General features: G+C 46.7%; 1 protein-coding gene across 1 annotated transcript in view; it reads right to left on the bottom strand.

The window, feature by feature from the left end:
* The window catches only part of mctp1a (multiple C2 domains, transmembrane 1a), an 80194-nt gene that overhangs the window by 36325 nt on the left and 28178 nt on the right, over window positions 1–15691 (bottom strand). The window contains exons 5-14 of the mRNA XM_068738853.1: window positions 14952–15063; window positions 13564–13602; window positions 11042–11206; window positions 10829–10959; window positions 10346–10532; window positions 5963–6056; window positions 2038–2140; window positions 1374–1476; window positions 717–818; window positions 113–187 (exon numbers count right to left, since the gene is read on the bottom strand). Coding sequence (XP_068594954.1) covers window positions 113–187; window positions 717–818; window positions 1374–1476; window positions 2038–2140; window positions 5963–6056; window positions 10346–10532; window positions 10829–10959; window positions 11042–11206; window positions 13564–13602; window positions 14952–15063 — 1111 coding nt within the window. The remainder of the gene's footprint in view (window positions 1–112; window positions 188–716; window positions 819–1373; window positions 1477–2037; window positions 2141–5962; window positions 6057–10345; window positions 10533–10828; window positions 10960–11041; window positions 11207–13563; window positions 13603–14951; window positions 15064–15691) is intronic.

The following is a 15691-nucleotide window of genomic DNA, read 5'->3' as shown; positions in this document are numbered from 1 at the left end:
CAGTTGTTGTGTTACAAGATGCCGCTCTCCGGGCTCGTTGGCGCCGCTCAGGCCGGTAAAAAAAAAAAAAATGGTTGCGGATGCTGATAGAGGAATGAGGTCATCGATGTACCTGTTTGGACACTTTGGGCTCCTCCTCGATGTACTTCTGCTCGATGGGGATCAACGTCCTGAGACCGGCCTTCACCTGAGGGGGGGGGGGCACACGGCGTCAAGGGAAAAGCTAAATAACACAGACGGTGCATGACGGAGATGATCTGTATTTGGTTATTTTGTTTCGGGATGTCATCATAGAAGCACATGCGTGGAGTGCCCCCCCATCGCCCCCACCCCACCCCAACGCATGTGCTGCTGAGTGGGAGGGGAAAGCGGTAAGATGGCGGCCGTGGGACACACACAGCGATGGTGAACGGGCAAACAAAGGGAGCGGGAGTCTTCGATAATTAAAGCCAAAACGAGGACGAGGGACAGGGGACGAGGGATGAGATGGAAGCGAGGGGGTTGGTGGGGGGCAAACAGAATAGAGACAACAGCATCGCACAGGGAAGAGTGGGTGGTGGTGGCGGTGGCGGTGGGGTGGGGGGGGGGGGGGGTGTTGGAGAGAACAAGAAAGGGATGGATAGGTTGTATAAAGGGGCTGAGGGGGAGGTGGGGCAATATAGAAAAAACAAAAAAAACAGGGAGGAGAATCAAAAAAAAGCAGAAGAAAGACTTACAGCATTAAAAATCACGTCTATTTCGAGGAAGATGACCCCTTTTGTTGGCCCTGTCAGCTCCTTGCTTTTCAAGGCGTAGGCTTTGCGTTCTCCATTTTGGATCTGTGGGAAAGGGACATGACAGCCGTCTGTCTGGTAATACCCGGCTGAATGGGCTCCCCGGGCCACCTCTGACCCCCAGCTGCTGCCGCTGACAGGGAACCCAAAACAACTGTGGCAACTCTGACAAGTACCTGTTCATTACGCGCCGCAGCTCGGCTCCGTCAAACAGAAACGAACCATCCTGGGGAATCACACCGTGCAGCAGCGCACGGGCGTAGAGGACGCGCACTTCCTACGCAGGCGAGCTATAGTTTCACTAACATGAGAGGCACTCTTCTGTCTTTCTTTTTATCTAAATCGCTCCATCCCTCCATCAGTGTCATCCTCACGTCAGCCCTTCTCACCTATCATTCGCCTCTTTTTTCCTCAGCCCCCCCCCTTCCACATCCTGTCATCTCTTCCGCCTTGTGAAATAATAACAGCCTCATCTGTGCAGTTGCGAAAATAACCTCGGCTTTTTATATCTTCCATCGCGTCTTTTCATTCCTGTCCTCTATTAGTCCCAACGGGAAAGGACAAAAGAAAAACGAACAGAGGAATCCGCCTCTCGCTTACGTTCAGAAGAGGAATCGCCACCTTCCCCAGGAAGTCTGCGCTCCTGTCACGGTCCTCGTCGTAAACGGTGACCTCCAGCACCGAGTGGATGTCCTTCACGTTGCTGGGCCACACACACACACACAAAGACGGACACGGTCGACACGCATTCTGAACACAGGCACAATTGAATTTAAATATCAACGCAGAAAACGGTTTAAAATCTGCAGCGTGCTATATTTGAACCGTTCCGTGAACCTTAAACAGGTTCCCCTTCCGCAGGACGAAAGCGGGAAGCTCAGACGTGTCTAGGCTCGTAGGAAGATGGTTGACGCACAGAAAGGAGGAGCGCATTCAAAGAGAGACTCCATCCAAAGATTCCCATCACTGAATTCACCCGTTTGTACTCCAGAATGAAATCGCTTCACAAATACAGGAAATTATTGTCGCATTTAACTATGGCCTCAGTTTTCAAATGCGATAATACTTCATGAAGTCTACTTATTTTTTTCGACACTTAAAAATAAGTACATTCAGTAGAAATATATATATATATATATATAATCAAGGCTCAGATTGGCCCAGAATTCATTCAAAGAATGAATTCCCCACTTTAAATAAAATAAAAAACAGTTCTTGCTTCTAGCTCTGTCTTGTGTTATTTTCAGCGTCAAAAGTAACTCACAAAGTGAAGACCTTGTTCCACTCTGGGTGCAGGTTTTTGTAGACGGTGTGCGTCTGCAGCCGGTCGTTGCTCAGCTCCACCACACAGAACGGATCGCTCTTACCTGCAGGCGCAAAAACAGGCGGAAAAGCACGACCGAATGATCCAAGTGAAAACACTGAACTTTGTCATGAGGTCATAATGAACGCAGGAATCGTAATATATATATTTATATATATATAGTGTGGTGTGTTATACACTAGATTTATCAGAACAGTGATAATATGGGATTGCTGCCAGCCCTTTCTGTCAACACCCTGGTAACACGGGCCAGTCGGAGATAACCTCCAGGTCCGGGACAACCGTGCCCCGGGCGATCACGAGAAGATGGGGAGGGGGGGGTTGGGGTCAGAGGATGGATGGTGTTGAGAAGCAGAAAGGCCGGAGAGGAAGATAAAGTCAAAAAAAAGGGTGACAATTAGCGATTCCGAGGGAGTATCACGAGAGTTTCCTGGTGAGCCGTCCTGTTTTCAGTCCATTGAGATCTAAAGGAGTCGTGAAAAAAACTCCACACAGCTAGGATTCGAACCCGGTACCTTCTCGCCACGACCAACAGCGCTAACTATTGCGCCATCGTGTCGCCCTGTAGATTAAAAAACTGCAGGTTGACACTTGTTTTTATAGGAACGGTCTGAAGACAAAACTGCGAAGATCTTGCTCTATATACCTAGTATATAAAGATACGGTTCACCACAAATCACATTCATGTTAATTCATTCCAACAAAACTTTCAATTCAGAATTTATGAGAGTTATGTAAGTGGAGAGAGAGAGACAGATGGAGGAGTTATTCCCTCCTCCTGAGCGCAGAGGGCTGTGGCATAAGAGCCCAAACCAGAAGCGTCCTATATATTCTCTATTTGTCTTCTGACGGCTCACATTTCAATGTCTTTGTACACAGAACGGAGTGAGAGCGGCTCCCCACGCCTGCCAGCCCACCTCCCCTTCCATCGCCTCGGAATGAACTAAAAACAACAAAACTCTTAATTCCGGCTTTGATCATTATTTTCTATTAAAACTGTCGGGAGCCGTTGCGCTGTTTGTTCCAGCTTATCACTTGAAAGGGCTGGGTCAGGAATGCAAAACATTAAATAGATAAATAAATAAACATCCCACGTGAATACCCACGGAAAATATTGAGCATGCGGAAATATTAGCAAAGAGGCAATGTTGCATAATCGGGCTCGATAAAGTTGGGATTGAGTTCAAGGCCCCACCCCCTGGTGCATTGGTGTGCGGGTGTGATTGTCATTGATTGCCTTGATTTTCTTCAAATGTTGTGACAAGGGCAGGACATTTAGTGGGTGCGTAAAGTAAATGTCACAGTGATCAATGCCGAGCCGGGGGCGTTGCCATCTGCTGGTGGCGCTCTATTGATGTGGAGTTGCTTGAAGTGGATATTGACAGCTATGACTCCTACAATCGGAGGCACGATCCATTAAAGCAGACAGGAGGCGATGGACTCAAGAGCGCTTTTCTGGAGTTGGCGCTAAGCGTGCGTAAATTGCGCACGGCACACGAATGCGCACAAACACGGATTCAATATCGTTCCGGTCGTTATAAAGATCCCGAGCTGGGTCATAATGTAATGATTCAATCTAAAAGCAATCGGCCACTTTACGTTGGGTGATTGGCTTCCCGCTGAATTCCCGCGCTTTAATGACTCAGCCGGTCGTGTCGCGCCGGAGTTTGTCACCGGTGACGATGAACTTTCACCTCATTGGCCGACGGCACCAGAGACACCTGTCTGAACCAATTACACGCTCGGGCTTTGAGCGTCACTCAGAGATCGCCCAGGTGAACCTCCAAGCGGGGCTCCTCCTCCCCGCTCCGGGTCCAGTTGGCGGGGCCTCCGTGGCTTGAGGATGGATGTGGGACGGAGGCGAGGAGGCGAGCTGTAATTACCTCGAGACAGTCAGTGAGAACTTTGCACAATCATATTTATGATTCAGGTTTTAAACTATAAATAAAGCTTTTCTCGCTGCATTTTTTTCCGCCTATTTTATCGTTATACAAATTTATCTTTTGTGTTCCTCCATGTGTGAAATGATGCAGCGGGAAATCTACACTTTACTGACAGGATCTGTTTTAATGTTGCTGCGTTACTGCTGTGGGGGTGCCTGTTTAGCATCCAGTCAGAGGAACAAGAGACAAAGCGATTGTTAGTTTTAGAGACTATTTTCAGTTATCCTACTCCGGCTAGAGAGGAGCTACTCCATAAAAACACTTCAATTAGAGAGAGATGGCCAGAGAGGAGGAGGAGGAGAAAAGACTGAATGGAAGAGATGGCGAACTTTCTCTCTCTCCCTGACCTTCTCTCTATCTCTCTCTCTCTTTCTGTCTGTCTGTCGGGTCTTCTGTTTCTCTCTCACCTCGTTCCTGACCCTGGTCTGGTCTGGGCTTTTAGAATTGGGTGTTCGTGTGGTGAGAGCATTTATGTGGCTCTTATAGAGCTATTGTTTCTGTCTCACACACACACACACAGTATCTATCGGAAAGAAAAAAAAATTGTGAAATAAAAAAACTACAAGTATGTCCTCAAATCCACCGTGTGTTTTGCGTGTGTGTGTGTGCGTGCGTGTGTGTGTGTGTGTGTCACTGACAATCCAAGTTTTCTATGCCGCGAGAAAATATTTAAGTATTGATATGAAAAAATGCTTGCCTTACAAAATGAAAATGAAAGTTTTATTGTTTGAATCTAATTCAAATGTATCACAAACTCTAAAAAATTATATATAAAAAAGCATGTTTTTCTTGCATTTATTGGTTGTTCAGTAACCCTGTTTGGAACCACAAAAACCTGCTGCACGTCCGCTGTGACTAAGACTATGGTGCTAATTTCAAATCACCGCAGGCTGCAGAGACACTGTTCCAAAATCAATCACGTCCTCCGCCAGGACCGAGCGGGGACAAATTGAAAGGTGCACAAACAGCCAATAGACATTCTATTTCCACAGTTGTACTCTTTTGGTTTTTTAATTTAAAGGATGAAGCTCAGACTGAATGATGAGCTCCGCAACGAGGTCAGGGTGCAAATTTCTGCTCCGAGTGAAATAGAAGCGCCGGAGAGCTATTAGCCCGGCACTCCGGCTGCTCCGGTCGCTCCACGCGATAACCCAAATCAACCAGCTCCTCTCTGCATTGGCTAATGGGACTGTGGCTGTTTCAAATGGAGGAAGAAAAAAACCTAAAACTCTTGACTATCGCTCTCTCTCTCTCTTTCTCTCTCTCTCTCACACACACACACACACACACACACTTTCTCTGTCTACTAGATAATACAGAGTGAAAAACTAGGCCTGTCCACTGCAGACCTAATTAAAAGTAAGAATTAATGGAGAATGGCGGATTCAGAGAGAGCAAGCAGAGAAAGAGCAGGAGGTGGGAGGGGGGTGAGGAAGAGGAGGAGGGGGGGGGGAGATTTGTTGGTTCAAATATGTACTTTTTCTCTATTATTCAAATGAGCAGCCTGCATCTTTGCTAAAAATGCAGAGACAAATTTAGCGCCGTGCACAAAGTAGAATTTAACTCTCTGAGAGAATTCTCACCGAGGATCATCCCTTAAACCAAAGTTATGCCTTGCTGGAGGGGGGGAGGAAATGTGCCACGGAAATTGATCAAAGTCGCACTGCAAAAGTAATTTAAGGCTAAAAAAAGTATTATTGTAATTGATTATATAACGAGATGCAGAGTAGCGCTCACCCCGGCAGTAAAAGAGCCAAAAAGAAATTGCAAAACAGCAGCAAAAAAAATAAAAATAGAGGCCTATTTGTCAGAGATTATTTTAAAATAGATTAATAGGGGAATACATTTTAACAAAGGGGAGTGGGGTGACATCTGCAAAGGTCGCAGCCCCCCGTCGTCGGGGTCTTAGGTCACTGTCTCACCTGTGACATCCGCCGCCATCAGTCCCTCAGCCCTGATGACCTTCACCTGCACAACGCCAACATCTTTCAGGTTGTGAAAGGACCTCCACACGCTCTGGAACATCACAGGAGGAAAGGGAGGGGCTAAGGTCAAAGATGGCAGCAAATTAACAGCCAGGAGAAAGTCAGGTCAATAGCCTGACATTTCATTAACAGAGGAAAGGGTAGAATATGTCCTTTAACAGTCCTTTATTTGAAAATGGAAGGCTGGCATTTATAAATGAGACTAAAGGAGGATTTAATTTCACTTACTTTATTCATTTACTGTTATATATTTCCTCCCTGTTGGATAAAATATGACTTCAGTAATTTTGAGAACCCTGAAAAAGGGCTTTTGCAGTACTCTTTGCTTTGTAAGCATTTCCTGCTAAGCTAGTTTTCTGATAGAACACCACGGCATTATTCCGTATTTTTTCACTGCCCAAGCTCTGAAGAAAAAAAGAAATATACACTCCCTTCCCTAACATGAATAAAAAAACATTTAGATTCTATTTCCTAAAGCTGATTCACTTCCTGGTTGAAATTTTGCATTTTAATTGAAAATGCTGGCTGATAGCTCTTTTTTTTTAGTCCAATAATGACATCATAATTAGCACCTTATTGATCTTAATGTCTGCTCATACACTGATAAGATCAGAACAAAGACGTTGCGGCGAGCAGACGCATCCAGCGGGGCGTGACCGGTAGTGATGTCACAGCCGTGAGTCAAACACACACACTGAGGCTGTAACCATCAGCAGGAACACACCGACTGAAAAAGACATACATGCCTCGCGCCCACGGCGTGAAGACGCATTTACATACACGCCGTGAAGCCCGGTGAAATGAGAGCGAACGGCGAGGTGAAGGAATGACGACCGTGGGATGAAGGAGAGCAACAGCTGGGCCATGAGGCACGGACACACACACACACACACACAAACACACGCCTTTGTTCCCACCCAAACACACTCATAGCAAAACCTACACTGAGGCCAAATTGAGTAGCATGTCAGCGTGTCTTAAAAGCAGAGTGGAAATGCACTTCACTTCAATTTATTTCTCTCTCCCTGGCAATAACCCCTTCCATCCCCACTGGAGTAATTATAATGTGAATTTCAGAGTCAGGGCCAGGCTACAGACTTAATTCATTATTACCAACTCTGTCAGACTCTGCCTGTTTTCAGCGATATCATTGTCCAAAAGCTCTCTGTAGGAGATGAGAGGGGAGAGCGTGCGAGAGGAAGAGAGGGGGACACGGCATTGAACGAGAACAAGACGGGAGAGAGAGAGAGAGAGAGAGCAACGCTCTCAATTTTGAGACGTGATTTCTCTGAAGATACAGCTGCTTGTTGTGATTATCGGGGAGCAGCTAAGAAGAGAAGAGTCGGAGGCGACAAAGGAGGAGAGGAGGGTGAGCTAATGGCCGACGACTTCTTGTGCCGGCGTTCAAACGGGACAACAAGATGCCGTGTTGTTTAATCTCGCTGGGAATAGGAGGTCGATACCGAGCGGAAGATGGAGCCACATGTTCGAAAAGTTTACCGAATCCCGGGATATGCTGGGTCTCATGGCTAAATGTCTAATTACAGATTAAAAGGGAAGAAAATATGTTTTCAAGCAATGCAATAATTCCTATAGCAACAAGAAAAGAAAAACACAGCAAAATCGCGGATGTAAACATTTTCCTTTACCCCCTTAAATGGACTGTCTGTCTCCCATCACCCCGCGGGTGGGATGACAAGGAGGGATGGAGATGGAAACGAAAGGACAGTGCAGACCTTCAGAAGGCAGACCCCCCCCCCCTCTGTCTGGTGTCTCGTCAGCGTGACATCATCTTCCCTTCGCTGTCACACTCGATATAAACAAATCAGCCGCTCCGTCCGACTCGCTGTCATCTCTCTGTCGCCTTTCTGCACTAACAACTTATCCCACTTCCTGTTCGGATTGCGTCCTTCCTCTTCACCTCTGAGCGGTGCTCCGGACTGGGTGGAAGCGGTACTACAGATGAGGGGGGTGGGGGGGGCGGACACACACACACACAGATGGGTGGATGCTGGACTGCCACCACTTCAGCGGGGGTCACCATGTCCTCCCTCTCTCCTGCGCCCATCTTGCGGCCACCTTAGGCCCATTAAGAGCCATTAGTGTGTGTGCTCTTTTGCCGTCATAGCGCATAAATCTCTTCCTCTCCTTCCCTCTATCTCCCTCTCTCCCTCTCTTCTTCTGCGAAATAGTAATTAGGGATGAAGGAAAGGTTACGGCGGCGCAATAGTACATTTGAGGTAATTGTGTCTAAGTGTATTCCACCGTGTTGCATATATCTCCGTCGTCAGCTGCATTCAAATTACGTGATGGAAAATCATGTGTACTCCTTCAGGTACATCCAAGCGGTGCACGCAAAGATACACACACACACACACACACACAAAGGCATCACAATGCAGAGGAAATCGCAGCACTCAGGTGTCTGTTATCTGCTTTCTTCAATGGCCACAGATTGGGATGAGGCAAAAACACCTGCCAAATACGGCAGTGACCTCATTGTGACCACATAATCTGGTGCTTCGCGCGCGTGTGTGTGTGTTCTGGGGTTTAAAATCAACAAAGTCATCTCCAACTGAGCACACCTGCACCGAGATGAACACCTACACCTCAAAGCAATGGCGCGTGTGTGTGTGTGTGTGTGTGTGTTCTTTCCTGACGAGCAGGGTGGGCCACGCCGCTGACAGTTGGGATGGGCAAAAGGATTTCAATTGTCTCCTTGTTCCAATTCTCATTTGTGAAGGTATCCGCTATTTAAAGCTGTGATGATGACAGCGCGCACCCGCGGCGGTGCCTCTCCAACCCCCCCCCCCATCTTTTATTAGATATAGCTGCGTGTGTGTGTGTGTGATTAGTGGTTGCTGGCTCGTACTGGACAGCTGATTTTAAACTGATAAAACCTAATTTGTACGCACACACACTCACTCACACACACACACTCACACACACACTCACACACCGGGCAGATTAGTGGGTTTTGCACGGCGCCGTTAAACGTTAGTGGCGGTACTTGGACTTATCAGCAGCCTGTGATAAGGTACAACTTTATTAAATTTCCTCAAATGAAAGGCGGCCCGTCAGGGGAAAAGGAATATGTTAATAGGTAGAGACTATTCAAGCCTTCTCTAGCCACCCCCTGATTTCCTTACCCTCTATCTCGCCGTCCCCTTCATCTAACGGGAGGGCCGGAGCGGCGACAGACAAAGAGACGAGGCCGCCAGGACCGAAGCAAGAGAGGCGAGGGTGAAGGAAGGAGGCGAGGAAAGAGGGAAGAAGAGGAAAGGAAAAAATGGCTCGCCTTCATCCGAGTAGAAAAACGGGGTCTGCGCGAGTTGTGAGAGGTGAAATAGCTTTTTCTTTTCATTTTGCACGCCTTTCCTTCGGTGCAAACCCTCATCCTTTACCTCTCGCCCCCTATTACGCACAGCCACCCACACAAACACGCACACACACGTGCCCCATCCTCATGTCATGTTGTGGAGAGGCACAGCGGGCGTGTGTCTCGGTCCTAGAGCTCCCCCCTCTGATATTGAGCGGTTGCTGCAGCAGGGAGCAGCGTGGTCGAACCTCGCGTGGATAACCAAAAAGGCGCCCCCCCCACCTTACAGTCTGGTAGGGTCGTGGCAAAAAGGTTTAGGCCTGTGGATAGCCCGCCGCCACCGAGGCAAAAATAGAACACTTCCTTTAATCGTGGAAAGCACAGATAGCTACAATAAACCCGCACATAAACGCAAATTAACTAAGTGGTACTCAAGGGGAAATGTGCTCCTACAGCTCTCCTAGACAATTAAATATAATAGGTGCAGTGATGATTACACAAATCATGTCTTATCATTATTTGTATTTAAGTCTCAATTAAACTGAGAACATTTTGTGGCTAATATTGTATTTTTTGTGTTATGAAAGCGAGTTATGAGTGAGAGCGACTATGAAACTCGGTACGACTGGGCGAAAAGCTGCATCACAAATGAATGCACGTGCATGAATTCATCACAAACGTGCAACACGCATGGCACACGGATGTGAGGCCGCAGCGGCGGGAGCACCTCCATCTATTCCAGGAGGATTAATCTACACAACCGACCTCAGCATCGAGTTTTCACCTTTAACTTCCCGTCTTACTCAACTTCCTGTTCGCCAAATATTTCACCTTTCCCAGGCTCGTGCCTTCAAACCACAGCCTCAAATTTAGGCGCGTCAGCGAAAAGACGACGCCGTTCCTGATGAATTTGCTTGATTATTCCAGATTATTCAGACTTTTCGATCATCGGAAGTTCAGTGGAGGAATTAAAAGTCTGTCTCGACCTGAAGCTAACTCACATATCTCTGTGTGATCTGGTGTCTCTCGTTGGGGTCGTCCAGCATGTTGACCGACAGGTCTGAGATGGAAACGGCGGCGGAGGCGGTGAGCGTGACCAGCAGCACCAGCACGCCTTCGCCTTCCTCCAGCAGCAGGTCCAGCTTGTGCGTGTGCTCTTTGCCGAGCAGCGACAGGTCAACGGTGCACCTGAAGTTGCAGGAACAGCGTTAGGAACATTTTGCAGGCGGGAGCTGACGGTGCTGAAACAACAGGCTCAGAGTTAAAGAGTAAAGCGGAAAAGAACAATCAGGACCCAACTTCAGTTTGCAGGAAACAAAGTGTCTGTAAAGTGAGTAAAAGCAGAGAAAAAAGATCTTCAGTTTAGCTTTAGAAATAAAACTTCCTCTTCATAGTAGAGTTCTCATCTAATTAGATTTATTTTAAACAGTGAAAACTTCTTTCTTTTCTTTTTGGTGCAAGAAAACGAACGACGGCCGCTGCACCTTCCCATGAAGTCGTCCTTCTTGCCGGCGTCTTTGTCCCAGACTGTGATGTCCACAAAGCCGCCTTGCTCCTCATACAGGTGGAAGTCGAACTGCTCTCTCCACTGGGGGTTCAGCGTTTTGGGAATCGTCTGAGCAAACGGGAAAGGGAAATGCATCGCGTGTTTTCCTGTAAAAGGGTGCGCATTTGGGCACGCGCCGAAGCGTGTTTACCTTGCTCTTGTACTTCTGGTGTCCCATCCTGAATTTGACATAAGGGTCGCTGAGGCCGTTGGCGTCCATCGGCTGGAGGCCGCGGCCTTCTATCAGGCTGATGCTGACGATGCCTCGCCACAGCTGGGCCTTTCTGTGCACGTCCGACAGACGCATACTCTGATACTGCAGCGCACACACACACATACAGAATAGTTAACACACAGATGTGTGCATTTTTTTCATGTGAATGTAGACAAACATGCACAAAGTGTCGTGTACCCCAGAACAAACAGGTGAAACACACACAATGACACGAATTGAGACACACACACATCGCCTCGGAGGTGTGAGCATCACGAACGCAGAAATCCCACTAATAACTCCAAATAAATAAACATCTGCAGAAGGACATTTGTTTTTCAAATTTAAATATATGTTTGTTGTTGTTTTAAATTAATAAATAAATAAGAAATGGATGATTTGTAAACCGCCTCATCAACGACAGGCCGACTGCTGAGACGCTGTTACAACTTCACTCTGTGAATTTATTCTTCCTTCTTGCTGCAGTGAGTCGACGGATCCACAAATTCAGATTGACAATTCTCTATATAATTAGCATGGCCCCTCCCCCCCAATAAACAAAGTTTTCTCTGCACTTTCAGGCCTATTTAACCTCTCTTTGAATCGTGTCAGTATCCTTCCCTAAAACAAAGAGCCGGGTATTTATTTGTCAAACAAATACGCCTCTCTCTCTCCTTCTTTCTGCCGTTCCCTCTCCTCCTTCCTCGTTAGGGAGGATTTATTAGCATAGCTTTTGTTTTGCGGGTGAATTTCATTAAACTCTGAACAAACCCTGCCTTGCGAGCGCGGGCCTTTGATCTGGAGACAGAGCCTCTTCATTTCCATTCTCCAGACATTAAACAATGAGAATGGCTCCCTGCAATATGGCCAACCTCACATGCGGCGACTCCCCACCTCCTCCGTCTCTCCTGCGCTCCTAAGAACCCTGCGTGCCACCGATGAGGTCACTGCTACGTCCCACTCACATGAGCACAATGCTAATTGTTTTTCTTGTTTTGTTGCTGCTTATTTCTTGTTACAGAAAACCATAAGCTATTTGCATTGGGAATCCGCATCCCGCTGCCAGAGCTCAGCGGGAGAGGGATCACGCACGCCGATGTTCGGAAGCTGAACTCTTAGAAGAGATTTTTCCAGAATAAAGGCAGCTTTGCACGTGGTTCAACTTTTGTCATCCCTTTGAAAGAAGAAAGTATTTAAGTTCTGCACAAATAAATGTTACCTCAAAGTAAATGTTACCTCAAACTACTTCTTGAATAGTTTGCATCTTCCGCCGGGCGTTCGACGCTCATTGATGCTTCATTAACAAGAAGCGGTTGAATAAAAATAACCGTGCACTGTATGCTGCCGAGCGAGGAGGCACTCAGGAGCAGTGCTTTTCTTTTGGCGGGGTAGCACAGTAGCGGGTTCGTCAGTGTTTGAGCTAATTCCCGAGTCACAGGCGGGGTGGCCCAGATTGGAGGCTTCAAAGGCTCTGTTTGGGGAAGCTCAATACAGCAGGACGTCTGGCCAGCTCCGACCAAGCACGCTTAAAACGTGGATCCGTGTCCCCTGGCGGATATCGAACTTTTTCACTCAGTTAAAGAGAACATTCAGCGCCTCCGGGCACAATTTAGGAGATTGAAAGAAAACAGACGAGACACACGAGGAAACAAAGGAGGAAATAAACCGACAAAATCGTCCCTGATTCTGACGTTGGCTGAAAACCAAAAGGTTGTTCTTCATGCATGAGCCAATAAGAAGAGGCGGGCTTTTTGATGAGCATGCTTCAACCTGACGCCAAAATAAAAGCATGAAACTAAAATAAAAAAATGTAGCAATCTCAAGATGGAAATGCAAAATAATGTGAATATTAAGATATCAGTTGGATGCAAAGCGGTCTAAGAGTGTCCTAAGTCCACACAGGCAAAAATCTGTCAGATGTTACTCTTGATTTTGTTTGTGCAGGACTCCTTTAAAACCCCTTTGCTTTAATTCCTCATGCTGCAATAGACTGAGCTGAACAAAGGTGGAAGAAGAAATATAGAGTGACGCCTCGACAGAAACCAGAAAACATGTATAAAGAAATAACTTTTAAAAATAGTCCTTGTAATGCAGAACTTCCACCCTCGGTGTTTCTTCATATGACTTCTGTCTCTGTATGCGTAAATACAGTCCGACTTCACGCATAATCTCATCTCAGAAAGCGTTTACATCCCATGAAGCCATGCAAATAGCATATGGTATATTGCAGCTTGTGTGGGGGGGATTAAAAGCTAGTGACAAATGGAGCTGGGTACAAAACAAAAGATGATGCCACAATGAAAGGAAGGAAAGGAGGGATGAAGGAAGAGTTCCAGGAAGACTCCATCCAAGTACCAGGACACAGGTGAGCGTGCAGGACAGGTGCGGCGCAGTGCAGTCGGGCGTTGGCAGGTGGGGTGGGGGTTGAGGAGGGGCGGGTGCATGCTGTTTTAGTTTACCTTACTAGATCGTTTCCAGTTCCTTCTCAAAAGCATGGTCTGTAAATGAGACAAAGCTGTTACAGCGGGCGCCCTCCTGAGAGCAGCAGGGTCAGAGGTTAAAGGGCGTGGGTGGGGTGCTCATGAGGTTCAGGCGATAATACGCCTGGCGTGGTGCGGGCGGGGTTAGATAAAGAGAGAAGGCCGGCTGACATTCATGCAGGTTAAGGAAGCAGAACAAGGAGCGCTCTTTTTGTGAAATGTGCTGTCATGAAGTATTTGTATGACACACTCACTGTACTAATAGTATAGTTCAACAGTGTACTTATACACAGGTACCTGCAAGGAATCAGGAATGGGATGTTCCTTTAAAAGGCAAGAGATTAAGGTCTTGCTGCATGTCTTAAACTTTATCTTAGACCAAAACACATTAAGGTTCACACCGACAGGCAATTTAGAGTCAACAGTTCACCTCTACTGCGGGACTTTGGAGGAAGTTGGAGGATCTGGGGGGAACCCAGGGAGAACCCAGACAGACACAGGAGAACATGCAATCTACAAGAGCTCCAGTTCGGGCCAAGCGAGGAGGCAAACCGCTGCTGCTTCACCGTGTTGATTCATTTATAGGAACAAAACGATTCGCTGCGCAACAGCATATGAACAGAATGGAGTTCTGCTGTCCTTTACCCGTCTGAACCAGTAGGTGGCGACAGAGGCACAAAATGTACTGGTATGACCTTGTACTCGTTTTCTTCACAGTCGGAGAACTCCAAAATGATGCTTAACCTAAATAGACTTTATTTGTTCTGTCAAATGCGGACTCTCTGAGCCACAGCACTAAATAAGCAGTAAAATTAAGACATCAGATCAAAAGGAATAAAATATTTCCCTCATGACTCTGCCTTGTTCCGGATCAAGCGTGCAGGGGTCCAATTAAGCAAACAAATAATTGAACAGAAATAAATGCAACTCTGAAACATCGAGCGCATCCACAGAGGCGCTCGCCGACATAATTAGTGAAGAAGATCCGGCGCTCTTTGAACATGAAACTTTTCCAAAGAACATATTAATTACACTTGTGTTTATGCATATATCTGACTTGAAGAGTTTCCAGTGAACGGAGGCTGAGTGTCGCGAGCGCATTCCGAGTTCAACACAGCACGCATGTGCTTCTGATGTGGAGAGGAGTTCAATAGCTTCCAGTCAGGCTGTCCCTGAACTTTCAATATGAATATTACACATGTATTATATTGATTTGATGTGCAAATATGCTTCATGTGGGTCTCTGTCAGTCCTACAATGTGGCTACAGAATATTAATGTCACGTATGATGTGCATCTGGACAAGTAAGACGTGTATTACAGAAGAGAGGGATTTGAACAACGTAAAGGTGGGTGGAGATTTCTTACAGCATCCCTCAGGTCTCCTTCCTTTGGTGACAGAGTGACGGCCAGTTCCAGACTGCCCAGGTTGTGTTCAGGGTACTGCGGGTCCTTTAGGTCCAGCGTCACATCCAGCATCCTGCAGGGAGGCACGGCAAAACATATTCCTTCTCCGAGAGATGACATCAGGCAATATGTATACAGGATGACAACAGAAGACAACTTCGCGAGCAAAAATAAATAAATCCAAAAATGAGTATGAATAGCAACTTCTGATGCATCCGCAAAGTTTCAGATGACGCAGCAGCTTCCTGCAGGATAGTGTGGAGCTTCTTCTGTCGTATGCCCTTAGATCTTCAGCTCTGTTGCAGCAAGCCAGTCCAGTGTGTCATCGTCCAAGTCAAAAAACAACGTGACAGTGATCACCCTGCAGGAGACCCACCAGGAAAACAAGTGTGGAGCTGAGGGTGGTTTTGTATAAGCTGTAAAAAACAAAATCCTGCATGGAATGCCTTTACATTTACAATCTCTAAAAACAGCTTCCACCAAAACTCAAGATAGTAAACTGCCATCGCTCCCGAGTCAGGTGTGAACATGTTGAGAGTTTTATAGAGCTGTTTAGTTACATCCGTAATGTTAGTACGGACATCAAAGACTATATCATAAAACTGAGTATCGCAACACTGCAATATTTAAATTATGCATGTAAAGATTTATATTGTATTTCTTTAGTACTCTCTACTGTCTGGATGCTAATCTAAACGCTC

The sequence above is a fragment of the Brachionichthys hirsutus genome, chromosome 4, assembly GCF_040956055.1.
Source record: "Brachionichthys hirsutus isolate HB-005 chromosome 4, CSIRO-AGI_Bhir_v1, whole genome shotgun sequence".
In the NCBI taxonomy this organism is placed as follows: domain Eukaryota; kingdom Metazoa; phylum Chordata; class Actinopteri; order Lophiiformes; family Brachionichthyidae; genus Brachionichthys; species Brachionichthys hirsutus.
The sequence above is the reverse complement of the archived record's forward strand: the minus strand, read 5'-3'. Positions and strand labels throughout refer to the sequence as shown.